General features: G+C 44.0%; 1 protein-coding gene across 2 annotated transcripts; it reads right to left on the reverse strand.

Moving 5' to 3' along the window:
• Positions 1-1,487: 1,487 nt before the first annotated feature.
• Positions 1,488-10,736, reverse strand: Mrps10 (mitochondrial ribosomal protein S10). 2 transcript variants are annotated; one of them, XM_004846575.4, is made up of 7 exons: positions 10,644-10,736; positions 7,394-7,458; positions 7,235-7,304; positions 4,965-5,101; positions 4,058-4,166; positions 2,080-2,169; positions 1,488-1,839 (listed from the first exon to the last, which is right to left on the reverse strand). In XM_004846575.4, the coding sequence occupies exons 1-7, from the start codon at positions 10,689-10,691 to the stop codon at positions 1,756-1,758; spliced, it is 603 nt and encodes a 200-aa protein (XP_004846632.2). In that variant the 5' UTR covers positions 10,692-10,736; the 3' UTR covers positions 1,488-1,755. The 2 variants fall into 2 exon arrangements, with proteins under 2 accessions (XP_004846632.2, XP_004846631.2); XM_004846574.4 differs by having other exon boundaries at positions 7,235-7,307.
• Positions 10,737-13,485: the final 2,749 nt, after the last annotated feature.

Here is a 13,485-nt window from a genome sequence, read left to right on the forward strand (position 1 = left end):
TTTGGGTGTCTGTAAATGACCCGGTTAACACCGGAGCTGAGGGACTCACCGGGCACAGGGCTGTGGTTCTCCTCATGCTAATGTAATTGTGACACAAGAGCAGCATAGATTCAAGACCCTGGTACCCAAGAGTCGGGCAGGCAATGCAGCTGGAGTGGGGGGGTATTGAGAAGTCGCAACAGGTTTGAAGAGGGGAAGGAAACCTAAGACACGGACCCAATTCTGCTGTGGAAAAGAAACATGTGCTCCCCCAGGGCTGCCACACCAGCTGCCCGGCCACCAGTCACCTCTCTCAGGGCTTTAGTCCCGCAGAAAAGCAGACCACATCTCCCAACAAAGCACTGCCTTCTGATCAGCAAGGAACCCGAGGGAAGAGACCTGTGCCTTGCAAGCTTTAAAAGCCACCCAGTCTATTCAGGTACAGGGATCAGTGCGAAGCTCAGCAGGTAACAGCTCGGTGAATGCATGAGCCAGAGGATGAGTGAAATGATGCCAGCACTAATGTCTGTCTTCCTCCCCCCCCCCTTTCTGTACTGTGGGTTGAGGGGGGTATGGAACTACATCCTCAGCCCTTTTAACTTTTTTTTAAAATTAATTTTATTGGTTATTTTATTTTATTTTATTTATTTATTTATTTTTGGTACCGGGGATCGAACTCAGATGCTTCCGCTTGCAAGGCAGGCGGTGGAACCACTGAGCTAAATCCCTGGCTCAGCCCTTTTAATTTTTAAATTTTGAGACAGGGTCTCACTAAGTTGTCCAGGCTGGCCTGCAACTTGTGATCCTTCTGCCTCAGCCTCCTGGGTAGATGGGATTACAGGCGTGGGCCTCTGCACCTGACAGCAGTAATTTTGTAAGAGCAGATATCCCACTGTAGTGACCCTGGAGCCACTCATGGGTGTCATAAACACGAGCCATCTATTGAAATGTGTGCACTTCCCAGACACTGAAGGCTGAGCTCAGGGGCTGGCCAGGCCTTACCAGGGCTGCACCCGCCAGCCACACTGAGGTCAAGAGCAAAGCCTTTGCTACTCAGGTTAAAGAACGAGGTTACCTTCTAGGAAGTGAAAAAAATGTCAGGGGCCTCACTCAGTAGTTCAGGCTATCCTTGAGCTCACTGTGTAGCCCGGGCTGGCCTCAAACTTGCAACAATCCTCCTGCCTCAGCCTCCCGAGTGTTGGGATTACAGGCTGAAAAATACTTCAAACTCTCATTTTCTTGGTGTTTTTTTTTGTACTGGGAATCGAACTCAGGACCTGGCGCTTTCGAGGCAGGCATCGGCACCACTGAGCTAAATCCCCGGCCCCAAACTCTCATTTTCTAAAGAATAAATAAAAATCAAATCACTACAAACTAATAATTGCCTGTCTTTTTCTTTGGTACCAGGGATCGAATTCAGCACATTGTGCTTGCCAGGAAGGCGTGGCGCCACTGAGCTAAATCCCCGGACCTACAAACTAATAATTGAACAACAGTGGGACAGACTATAAATTCAACTCTTTTGGCTTGAGTATTTAAATGGTTTGCTCATGTTTGTTCAAAGTCACAACAGAAACACTGACACGGACAGAGACAGGAACAGACAGCACGGTCCTCTTGGTACAGTTCCATCTGTCACGCAAGCGCCATGTTCAGCCTTCAGTTGATCAGGGCCAGCAGACTCCACGGAGGAGCAGGGTGCACTCACATCCTCTCCTGTGTGAACACAGCCTCGGCCTGCACACCTCTCCCTACAGGACCCAGGTGGCTGCAGCCTTAGGACTTGCTCGCTTCTTTCTCCTCAGCTACTGTATTCCAGATTGGCTCCTTGATGTGTTCCGGTAATTGTTTTAATTGTGTCTAAAAAAAGAAACAAAACTATAATACAATAGACTTACACAAGCTCTGACTGTGAACTGGGCTCAGTCACTTGTCCACTCCTCTTCACTTTTTACAGAAGGGAGGAAGCAAGGGACAGCCTGTGACCATGGTGACAACTCCACTCCCGGCAGCTCTGGGTCCTCCTGTCAAGGGACCCAGGATGGTGCTGCAACACACGAGGACAGTGTGGACCCCCAGGAGGTGAGACTCAAGCCATACCTTGGTTACTTCCATGGCAACTCCTTCGGGTAAGTTTCGCTGAATGTATTCCAAGTAGACATCTGCCGTGCATCCAGTGAGGTGTTCTAACTGAAACCCCAGACACGAAAATGGGTCACGTTATGCTTGTTAAGCAGAAAACTCTTATTTTTGTTTGGTACTGAGATTGAGCCCAGGGCCTCCTACATGTCAGGCAAACATTCCACCACTGAGCCACACCCCAGCCCTTCCTATCTGATTTTGAGATAGGATCTCATTAGGTTGCACAGGGTGCCCTTGAATTCAGAGTCCTCCTGACTCAGCCTGCAAAGCAGCTGAGATTATAGGCAAGCACCACTGTGCCTGGCTTAAAGCAGAAATCTTTAAGGTTTTTGTTTCTTGGGGAAAGTGGTGGAGCCTGTTCTTCCCCTAAGTAATCTCACACAAGATCTTTTTTTTTTTGGTACCAGGGATGAACTCAGGACCCTGCACTTCAAAGAAAGGCGGTGGAACCACCGAGCTAAATCTCCAGCCCTCACAAAAGATCTTAACATGATCAGAGCCACTGGCTGGACCAGAGGAGAACGGGACCTCAATGTGCCTTCCCAGACGCTGCTGCCCGAGAGCTGGGGCTGCAGGGTGCAACATGGGGAGCAAGTACAGTACCACAGCCGGAGGTGGAAGTTTCAAAGTGACCCAAGACAAAAGGAAAAAGGAGGCTAGATTTTAAGGAAAGTTAGTTTAAGATTTTTGGTATGTTTCATGGCAAGATGACTGACTGACATGGGTGGATGAAATTTTGGGGTGTTCTTTTTCCCTTAAAAGTAGGTTGCCAGACCACTGGAAATCAGCATGGAGAGTCCTCAAAGCACTAAAACTAGAGGTTCCATTTGACCCAGTCATACCTCTTCTTGGTAACTTCCCAAAAGAATTAAAAGCATCATACCACAGTGATACATGCACACCCATGTTTACAGCAGCACAGTTTGTAATAGCTAAACCTTGGAAACAGCCCAAATGCCCATCAACTGATGAGTGGATGAAGACGATGTGGTTTTTTTATACAATGGAGTACTACTGTGCCACAAAGAAGGATGAGCTTCAGACACTTATATTAAATGGATGGATCTTGAGACCATACTCTTAAGTGAAATAAATCAGACACACGTGTTTAAATACTGCATTGTTTTTCTGGTGTGAGAAACTGAAAGTGGAAATAAGGTCTGAAATGTGTAACAGATGCTGGGAAATGGGAAGAAAGTGTTCAAATGGGAAGGGGAACAGGGAGGAGGGAGGGAGAAAGGAAAGAAGGGACAAGAAAAAAAGTGAAAATAGAAGGGAAAAATGGAAACAAAGCTTTTGTACATAGGGAGGGGAGAGATAAAATAAAATAAAATTTATTTAAAAATTTTTAAAAAGTAGGTTGCCAAAGCTGGGCATGATGGTGAACACCTGTAATCCCAGCATTCGAGAGGCTGAGGCAGGAGGATCACCTCAAGTTCGAGGCCAGCCTGGTCTACATAGCAAGACCCTGTCTCGAAAAAAAAAAAAGTAGGTTGCCAGGAGTGGTCGCATACACATGCTTTACATGAGTATCTCATTTAATCCAAGTCCTGTTCTCCTGACCCTCATGGACTCATGAATGAACGATAACACATGACAGTGGAAACCTAGAACTGCAAAAGAATTTAACTAATTTGTTTTGGATTTCTAGAAGTAGGCACACTCTAAAGATGGTATTTAGGTTTCTTTCCTTTTTTTTTTTTTTTGGTACCAGGGATTGAACTCAGGTCCTTGAGCTTGTGCAGCAGGCAGCGAAACCACTGAGCTAAATCCCCAGCCCTTAGTTTGCTTTCCTATCATGAAGCTTCCACAAACACAAAAAGACATGCATGGGCTCATGACAAAGTCAACTGAGTCAATCTTAAAGCAAAGTCATGATGTGTGCTCTTCTGGAACCTGTGTTTCAAATGTGTTCAAGCAGCTGTCACAAACCCACCTCCAAACATCTATAAAGCGTTCTCATTTCATACTGTACTCTGTGTTTCTTGAAAATATGCACAGACTTGAGAAGGGTAAATCGCTCGATTTTCCTTGGTGGCTCGTGTCTGAAACCAATGGACAAGCAACAAATTTAATTTGCCTGCTGTTAAGACCTGAGTCACTGATATCAAAGGACAATTTGACAGTTTGGTATGCCAGGCTCACAAACTGCAGTCATCAATTTAATGTCTTCCATGAGTCAAGACTGTCATCTGTAACAACAACTGCTATCACGCTGCTCAGGCCAAAATAAACACCAAGACAGCAACAGGAGCCTCCTCCCAGACCCCAAAACAAGCACTGGCATGTAAGGCAGCACACAGACACACACACTCACACACACACCTGCTGCTTTTACACCCTTTGAGTTCCTTATTGCCCAAATACATGAAGTATGAAGAGCAGCAACAGTGCACAGTACACAGCTGTAATGTCTGCTATGTATGTGTTGTTTTAGGAAAACTTACAGGTTGACAACCACAGAACTACATTCTATTTTGGAAAACATCAGGTGTATCAGCCAGACTATCACAGCCGAGGGGTCTGGGGTGTCTGTGCCCCTACAGCCGCCCTGCCTCAAGGAGACCCAGAAGGTGGCTTCCTGAAGAGTCAGGGCAATGCGGTTCCCAGACAGGATTCCCCTCATCTTTCTCACTTGCTCTTCTAGTGTTTAATCAATCCCGATGGCAGGAGGGGCCGAGCCTTCATAGAATAACCTACGATGCAACGGGGCTCTGCTCAGCTCTGCTCATTGTGACTTCCACTCCATTTTATCAGCTCAGACCTAGCCGGGATGGTCACCAGTTCCCTGGCTGATCACATTAGAGCAGTTAATGGGTCAGGTTGGGGAAAGCAAGACTTACACTTTAATAGATATACCGAGTTCTTTAGCAGCAAGCACAGCAAAGTATTCGTAACTGTCCAGTACAGCCTTATCATGGGCCTTTACTAAAATTGACAGCCGTTTGTATAATGTGTCTGCTTCATCAGAAACGGTTATCTAAAATAAAAAAGAAAAGTTCCAGTTGTGATTCTTTTAATATTTGTAACTAGGAAATTTAGCTTATTAACCTTAACTGAAGAATTTCAGAGTTTATTAATAAATGCAGAGCAAAATGCTGAGTAGGATCTCAGCCCTGTTAGCCTCGTTACCTACGTCCTATCAATCACAGGTGGAGGTGCAAATGACCCTCAGAGTCTCTGAGAATCCAGTGTGGAGCCAATGGACTTTCAAGGCAACCTACAAAGTCATCAGTGGAACCTCTCAACTTAGTAAGTGTTGACCCCAGACTGACAGTGAAGGACTTCAGGGGCAGCTAGCGAAGGCAGCCTGGTCAGAAGACCCGGATGCGAATTCACCTCTCCACTCATGGCCAGAGGACAATGGGCATAGATGCTTGCTGCCCGAGGTCCTCGTATGCAGAGGCGGGTAAAAGTGCCTGCACTATGGGTCCCAAAATGTCTGTCAGGGAACACATTAAAGTACTTATAAACTGTTAAACATTGTTATACAAAGTATGCCATCTTTTTGTTAGGTTTTATCTGTGTTTTGCAGCCTTAATACACAAATGACTCATGTCTCATGAAAATGTTATGACAATGACTGTACTTGTAACTTCCATCTTCCACCCTAACATCTAAAGACGCAGAAATAATGGATCTGATATTTTTGATTTTCGTCCAAGAGGCAAATTACCTTCATTTCTTTCACTCATTAAACTTGCAAATTACATTACTAATCCAATGATTCAGGGTTAAATTACTTCACCCTGAAAAGAGATCTACTTACCAGGAAGCTGGGCATCTATTCTCAATTACTCTAAGTATGGTTGTTGGGAAAACAGAATGTACTAATAGCCCACGCCAAAAGGAACCCGAAGATGTGTTCTGATTGATCCCGCCAGGACATTTCTTAATTTTAATTATGTATTTAATTGTATTTATCTATTTATTTGGGGTTATTTTTGTGGGGGTTTTTTGCGGTACCAGGGATCGAACTCAGGACCCTGAGCTTGCAAGGCAGGTAACAGCACCTCTGAGCTAAGTTCCCGGCCCAATTTGGGGTTTTTTGAGACAGAGTCTTGTTATATAGTTTAGGTTGGCTCTGAACTCACTATGTAGCCCAGGCTGGCCTCAAACTGGAGTGATCCTCCTGCCTCAGCCTCATGAGTGCTGGGAATACAGGTGTATGTGACCAATCCTGGCTTTTTTTTTTCTTTTGTACCGGGGATCGAACTTGGGACCTTGTACTTGCGAGGCAGGCGCTGGAACCACTGAGCTAAATCCCTAGCCCTATTTTTATTTTTCACAGTGCTAGGGACAGAACCCAGGGCTTTACACATGCAAAGCAAGAGCTCTACCACTGAGGTATGTTCTGAGTACCCTTATATGGTCTCCCAGGGTCATGAGTGGCTACTGTAGACAGTCAAAAGGCAGTGGTTATTGTGGCTGTCCTGCCACCTCTTCTTGGGACGGCCCTTGCAGGCATCTGAGGCAGGGGCTAGGGTTTATACGAACCTCATGGAAACACATCCAGATCTATTAAGAAAGAAAGAAAAAGCAGCAGTGTGCACTGTGTGTACCACTGTTCCATTTCATTGTGCACACAATGGACAAAGGTCTAGATGGGTTCATACCTAACAGTTAAGGGGTTATTTCTGAAGGGTGGAAACAGAAGGATTCAGGCTGATGGAATCAGTGCTTCTGTGGTTACACAGCCACCCGTGGACTCCCAGTATTCGGGCTAATGCCCTTTCTCACTGTGACAAGGAAGCAATGTCCAGGCCCAGGCTCAAAACTTAAAATGAAAACAAACACATGAAGACTACAAGAAAAATATTTTTCCAGAATATAACATCAAGCATTCTGCATCATTAATTATTAACATTTCTCAGTTATGCTGAGGTAAACGCAGGAGACTGGTTATTATGTAGCACTTGGGGTAATTTGTCCTTTAGAACTCAGCTGGATGCCCCAAAGGACAACACCTGAGCACATGGACACTGGAGAAAATGCACAGTGTGCATGTGCCAGCTGCCCAGAAAAATATTATCTTCAAGTGTTGGGTAACAAGCCCATGTGAAATAATAATGAAAAGTTATCTCATTTCTGCCAAGAAATAAGGACCACATACCGTCGGTTTGGCCAAACCCTTTGGAACGTTGATGTGTAGGCTTGAAAACTGGACCCACCTCATGTCGGTGCTGCTGTGTGTAGGAAAAGAAGACACCTGAGCAAAATGGCATAAGTGCCCATCTGAGTTTCAGTTCAGCACGGCCACGTGGATACTTACAGGAGAAAGCCACTGCTCTTGGTCGCACTGTTCTTAGAGCTGGGTACAGACAGATTCCTCAAGCCCTTGAAAGAGGGAGGACACAGGTCAGAATTAAAGTCAATTCCAAAACCACTCATGGTTTCCACTGAAAATCCAAAAATGCACAATGCCTCAAATGACGACTATTTCATTCTTCCAGATGAAGACACTGGGGCAACTAAAAGGGTCAAACTAGATTTCCTTAAAATTATAATAAACTTGAGAATAAAAACCACTCCCAAAATACCAGGGAATCTCAATTCTCATAAAAAGCTATAAACTAAATATGTGAACATTAAGGAAAAAAATGTTTGTGACTTTTTACAGGTCAATTGTATTTCAACATAATTGTTGTATTCCAACATTTCCAAACTCCACCCCCCCCCATACTGAGGATTGAACACAGGACTTTCCCACTGAGCTTTTCTTATTTGTTTATTTATTTTAAAATTCTGAGACAGGGTCTGGCTAAGTCACTGAGTTTCCCAGGCTGGGTTCCGAGTAGTGATCCTCCTGCCTCATCCTCCCAGAGTGCTGGGATTGTACCCACCTCATCTGGCTACTTTGCCTGATAATTTTTTTTTTTTTTTTTGTACCAGGGATTGAACTCAGGTCCTTGTGCTTGTACAGCAGGCAGCGAAACCACTGAGCTAAATCCCCGGCCCCTGCCTGATAATTTTTTAAGCAATAAAAACTATTACGCATCTTTACAACTTAATTTACTAAGAAGAGGGATAAGCACACTTCTTCTGAAGCTTTCATACATCTTTTCAAGTATATGTACTACTTGGCTTGGCTAACTGGCTTGTAAATTAACTAAAATATAGCACAGACTGGAACTACACCCATGGTGGTTCATGCCACCTGCAGCATCAATCCAATCCCTTTTCCTGAGCGCCCCCTGGTGGGACAAAACTTCCTTGTTTGGGGAAAGTTAAAAGGTACTATTGTATATACCATATATGTAGTTTGTTATCAACCTGTTTTTCTCTTAAGCTTTCCTTAGACTTAAAAGCATAACTGAGAAAGTCAAAGTAAAATAGAATCCTTAAAGATACAATGAAGACGAAAGTAACATGTTAGCACAAGTGAAGCTTAATTAAAGTAACTGTTGGTCACCAAAATGTTTCAAGCCTATTCTTAGTTTACTGTTTTCTTCCCTTTTTTACCCCTGTTGGAGACAAAAAAATTTCATATTCTGACTTGGCTTTTGATGAATTAAACAAAAGAAGGAAATCAGGCACAATACAAGGTAGCATGAGGTATGTGTTGTTCTTCACACTGAAAACTCCCCCCACATCTATGCCAGTGACCCCACGATCCAGCTGCTGGGGAGGGAGCACAAGTCTTAAGGAATATGACACCTACCGGTCCTATTCTCCCTCTACAGATCTGTGATTTTAATAGATGTCTAAAGTGTTATTACATCCACAAGTTAACCTTAAGAAATTCTTAAAATTTCTTTTTTCAACTTTTTAAGGGTGTGCGTGTGTGTATATGAGTGCAAGGTTTGTTTAGATGTTTTGTTTAGTTTGTTTAAAAATTTCAACTTCATTTGGTTTTCCTTAAGAACAGTGGTTCTCAATGTGTGGTATGGGATCACTGGGGGGTCTTCGAGACACTTTTAGGGGTTGAGGGAAAAAAATATTTTTCATAGTAACACTGTTAAGTGAAACCTTTCCACTCTTCTTTGGGAGGGTACTAGGGATGGAACTCGGGACCTTGCGCTTGCAAGGCAGGTGGGGGAACCACTGAGCTAAATCCCTGGCCCACTCTTATTCTTTCTCCAGTGTAAAGTTCTCCCTCAGCCACAAAAGATGTGATATAGCTAAAGACTGAAAGTGGAAACAGAAATGAGAATCCTGCTGTCTTGTATTAAGCCAGATATTAAAGACATTTGCAAAAGTGGAAAACATTGTCACTCCTTGCTAAATTACCTTTTTAAAAAAATGTAGTTACTGGGCCAGGGATTTAGCTCAGTGGTTCTGCCACCTGCCTCACAACCAGAAGGACCTGAGTTCAATCCACCGTACCAAAAAAAAAAAAATGTAGTTATTTTCCATAAAATGGTAATCATGTGACCATGTAACAAATTTATTAGTGCTTGTTTGTTTTGTTTTGAGTCAGGGTCTATATAGCTCAGGCTGGCCTCAAATTCACGGGGATCCTCCTGCCTCAGTCTCTCCAGTGCAAGGATTACAGGCGTGCACCACCAAGCCCAGCTCACGCCCAGCTTTAAGCGAGTATTTTTATGATTCTCAGTTTTATTTTACAGAAAACTAAACATAAGTCCCTTGTTTTATTATAGATAGATGAGCTAGGTAACAATATTATAGGCAGATAGGGTAAGTCCTCGAGAGGGCCAGGGCAAAGGTAAAACACACCACAGCTGCACATGGGCTGAAAACCAGGCCTCAAGATAAAAGACAGGATGACCAGACCCACATACCTCTTCAAAAAACTGGGCTTAGTAAAGTATAGATGGGCACTGACCACCGTGGGGGTGACCAGAGACCTCTGGACCCACCGCCTCCTAAGAAAATCCTTGTTCTTTCCATCCACGCTTGGTACGTGACTTGCTTCCCAATTAGACCACCATTACCTAAGTGACTATGCTTGTAACCTCACTGGATGTTCATGGCTCTGGCCCACGTTGTACCCATGTGGGTTTCATCCTATAAAACTTCTCTGTAAAATGGAGTCCTTGGGCTACCACTTGGGACCCCTCCTCCCCTCAGGAGCTTTCCTATCAATAAATATCTTCCTACTCTTAATCACCGTCGATCCTAGGTCTCATTCTTGATTTCTAGAAAACAAAAACTCGGCATATCATACACTTAACAGGTTGAGATGTAATATTTCATATTTCATATTTCCCGCAACAGTTTCATCTCCCCGAGTCCGTTCTATGGGAAGAGCCTGACATCTGGGGACAGTTCAGCCTCTGACTTTCACGAATTCCAGTTCTCTGAGCCTCAGGGTTTTTGCTTTTGCTTTGCAAACGTGAAAGGAGGGGTTTGGGAATGTACGATGTTAACAGATGGTGCTCACTATCCTTCCCAGCTCTGACATCAATTCTTATTCCCGCCTTCGCCCCAACTTGTTCATTCTCCTGTTTAATTCAAAGAGAATTGGAGATAAAACCGAGCAGTAAATATCGGGAAGGCTCCTGATGGGCAGAACAGTGGTGGCACGAGATTCAGTCACAACTATGCCCCTCCGTCCTTACCTGCCAGAGGCTCCCCCTCACAGCCTCAAGCGCTGCCCGCGCCGCCATCCTGCCTCCCCACTTCCCAGCATCGCTTCCGGGTTAAGGTGCTTTCGTAAGACCATAGAGTTCGACAAAAGAGAGAGTGTATCCTTGTTTTCCGGCCTAGGAACAGCCATAGAGATGTGATGCCTTGCTTTTTGTGGGAGTGGTCGGTTGCTACTCTGGGTAAAATCGCTTCAGCGGATATTTAATATCGCTTCAGCCCACCTGTTTTCTCCTACAAAAATAATGCTTTATAGCCACAAAGTCATATATGGTTTTGTTTGTTAATAAAACACATGCGTGGGGAAAAAATCTCCCACTAATAAAATCTTAGCTCTTCACCTTATCTCAGTCATGTTCTAGCGGAGTTAAGCTTACTTTCCTTCCCCAACTGACTGGAGTCCTTGTATTATAGACAGCTAAATTAGAAATATTATAGGCAGGCCGGGGATTTAGCTCAGTGGTTCCAGCGCCTGCCTGGCAAGCGCAAGGACCCGAGTTGATCCCCGGTAACAAAAAAAAAAGAAAAAGAAAAAGAAATATTATAGGCAGACAGGGATGGGCCTTGGAGAGAGTCAGTGCAGAAGATAAGAACATATCTCAACTGTGGCTGGAGCGCATTTGTTGAAGGAGAGACTTCTAGAGAACTGACTATACCTACATACTTCCCCTAGGAATGAACGAGTGATTGATATTCCAAATAGGCATCAATCACCTTGGGTGAGGGACCAAAACTTCCCTAGCCCATTCCTTCCCGGAAAATACTGATTCATTTCATGTATGCTCCCTCGATAGATGACTTGCTTCTCCATTTGACCCCCATTTAATCAATATTACCTAAGTGATTACACATGTAATCTTATTGGTTAACCATAGTTTTGTCCCACTTCATACCCACTTTGTGATTTTCCACTGGATCAATATAACCTAAGCAACTATATTTGTAATCTTATTAGTTGACTGTAACTTTTTTTTTTTTTTTTTTTTGAGGCAGGGTCTCACTGGCCCTGAACTCACAGCAATCCTCCTGCCTCAACGTCCAGAGTGCTGATACAGGCATATTCCACCATGTCAGCATTCCAGCTAACTTGTATAACACTGTGCTACTGATCTTACACAGTTCATTTCCTTGTGTTACCCCAGTATTTGACATTCTACAATAACTGCCTTTGATCTAGAACCTCTAAATGATATAGGGGAAATAATATAACTTTCAACCTGTTAGGTGTCAGATACGCCGAGTTCCTGTTCCCCAAAATTGAAGAAAGAATTTTAAGGAACAATGGAAGTTAAGAGTAGGAAATATTTATTGAGAGGGAGAGATTTTAGCTCCTGAGAGAGATAGGAGAGGGCCTGAATGGGTTGTTGGGGGCCCCACTTCACAGAGCAAGTTTTATAGAGCAAAATCACAAGGTGGGTATAATGTGGGACAAAATTATGATCAACTAGTAAGATTATAAATATAGCCACTTAGGTAACATCGGTCTAATGGGAAAGCAAGTCACATAGCAAATGCACATGGAAAGAACAAAGAACTTTTTTAGGAAGGGCTGGACCTGCAAGTCTTGGTCACCCAATGGGGTGACTGATGTCTATCTAGACTTTATTGGGCCAGGTGTTACCACTTATCTTATCTATTTGGGAGGTATGTAGGCCTGGTCATTTCACCTTTGTCTTGAGGCCTGCCTCCAACAGATGCTCTCTGTGTCCAGCCACAGTTGTAATGTGTTTTTATCTTTTGTATTGACTCTCTCAGGAGCCTAGCCCTGTCTGGTTGCCCATAGTGTTTTTACCTAACTTAGCTGTCTAGAATACCTTCACCTACTATGACAACCCCAAAGTATTTTGTCTAGTTGCTTTTGTTCACCGTAGTTTAATTCCAAGAGAAAAGGCTTATAACTGGACTCCACCCTGAGTCTCAGCTTTTCTTTTTTTCTTTTTTTCAATATTTGGGATTGAACGTAGGGCCTTCACACTGAGCTAAAGCTCTTAATTTTTATTATTTTTATTTTGTGACAGGGTCTCCTTAAATCACTAAATTGCCCAGGCTGGGCTCAATCTTTTAATCCTCCTGCCTCAGCTGCCAAGGGTGCTGGAATTACAGGTGTGCACCTATGCCCAGCCTCAGTTTTCATATCAGATAGAAACAATAATAATAGGTCCTACTTCTAGTAGTTGCTGTGAGGATTAAATGAGATCCTGCTTTATGGTATTATTTAGTACCATACCAGACACATAAATACAGGATAAGTGTCATTCACTATTTGTAAAATGCTCCTTTTTTTTTTTTTTTTTTTAACATGCTGCTTCTACCTCATCTGGTTCACAAGGTTGTAGGGAAAAAGATCAAGTGGTTTATGGGAAAGCTTTGTAGCTATAAATAAAGTTTCGACTGAAGTTACTTTTCCTCCCCACAAATGCTACGCTATTTTGCAGAGAAGAGAACCAAGAAGGGGGTGGGATGATTTGCTAAACATCACATATTCCCAATGGGAAAGATGTCAGAGCAGAAGTCCATGTCCCTGGCCCCGGCCCGGCCTCTCTGCGCTAGGCTGCAGCCCCTGCGGGGACGTGGCAGAGATACGTGGCGTGTCCTACACCAGCGTGGGAACAGCACCTTTACCTGCGTGCACTTTGCTGGACATGGCCGTGCCCACCCTGGCAGGTGGGCTCTCCTCAGAATGAAGCTCTCTCTAAATTGTGGCAGTCAAGGTGACCTCTCTCAGCCAATGGGTTTCCCCAACAGCTCGCCCTTCCCCACCGAACTCCAACTCCTCATTGCTGCTTCCGTCTTTCCGAATGGCGCTTCCGGGATGGC

Source organism: Heterocephalus glaber, unplaced genomic scaffold, assembly GCF_053883595.1.
Source record: "Heterocephalus glaber isolate CG9 unplaced genomic scaffold, H.glaber_assembly_v1.0 deba00001497, whole genome shotgun sequence".
Classification (NCBI taxonomy): Eukaryota; Metazoa; Chordata; class Mammalia; order Rodentia; family Bathyergidae; genus Heterocephalus; species Heterocephalus glaber.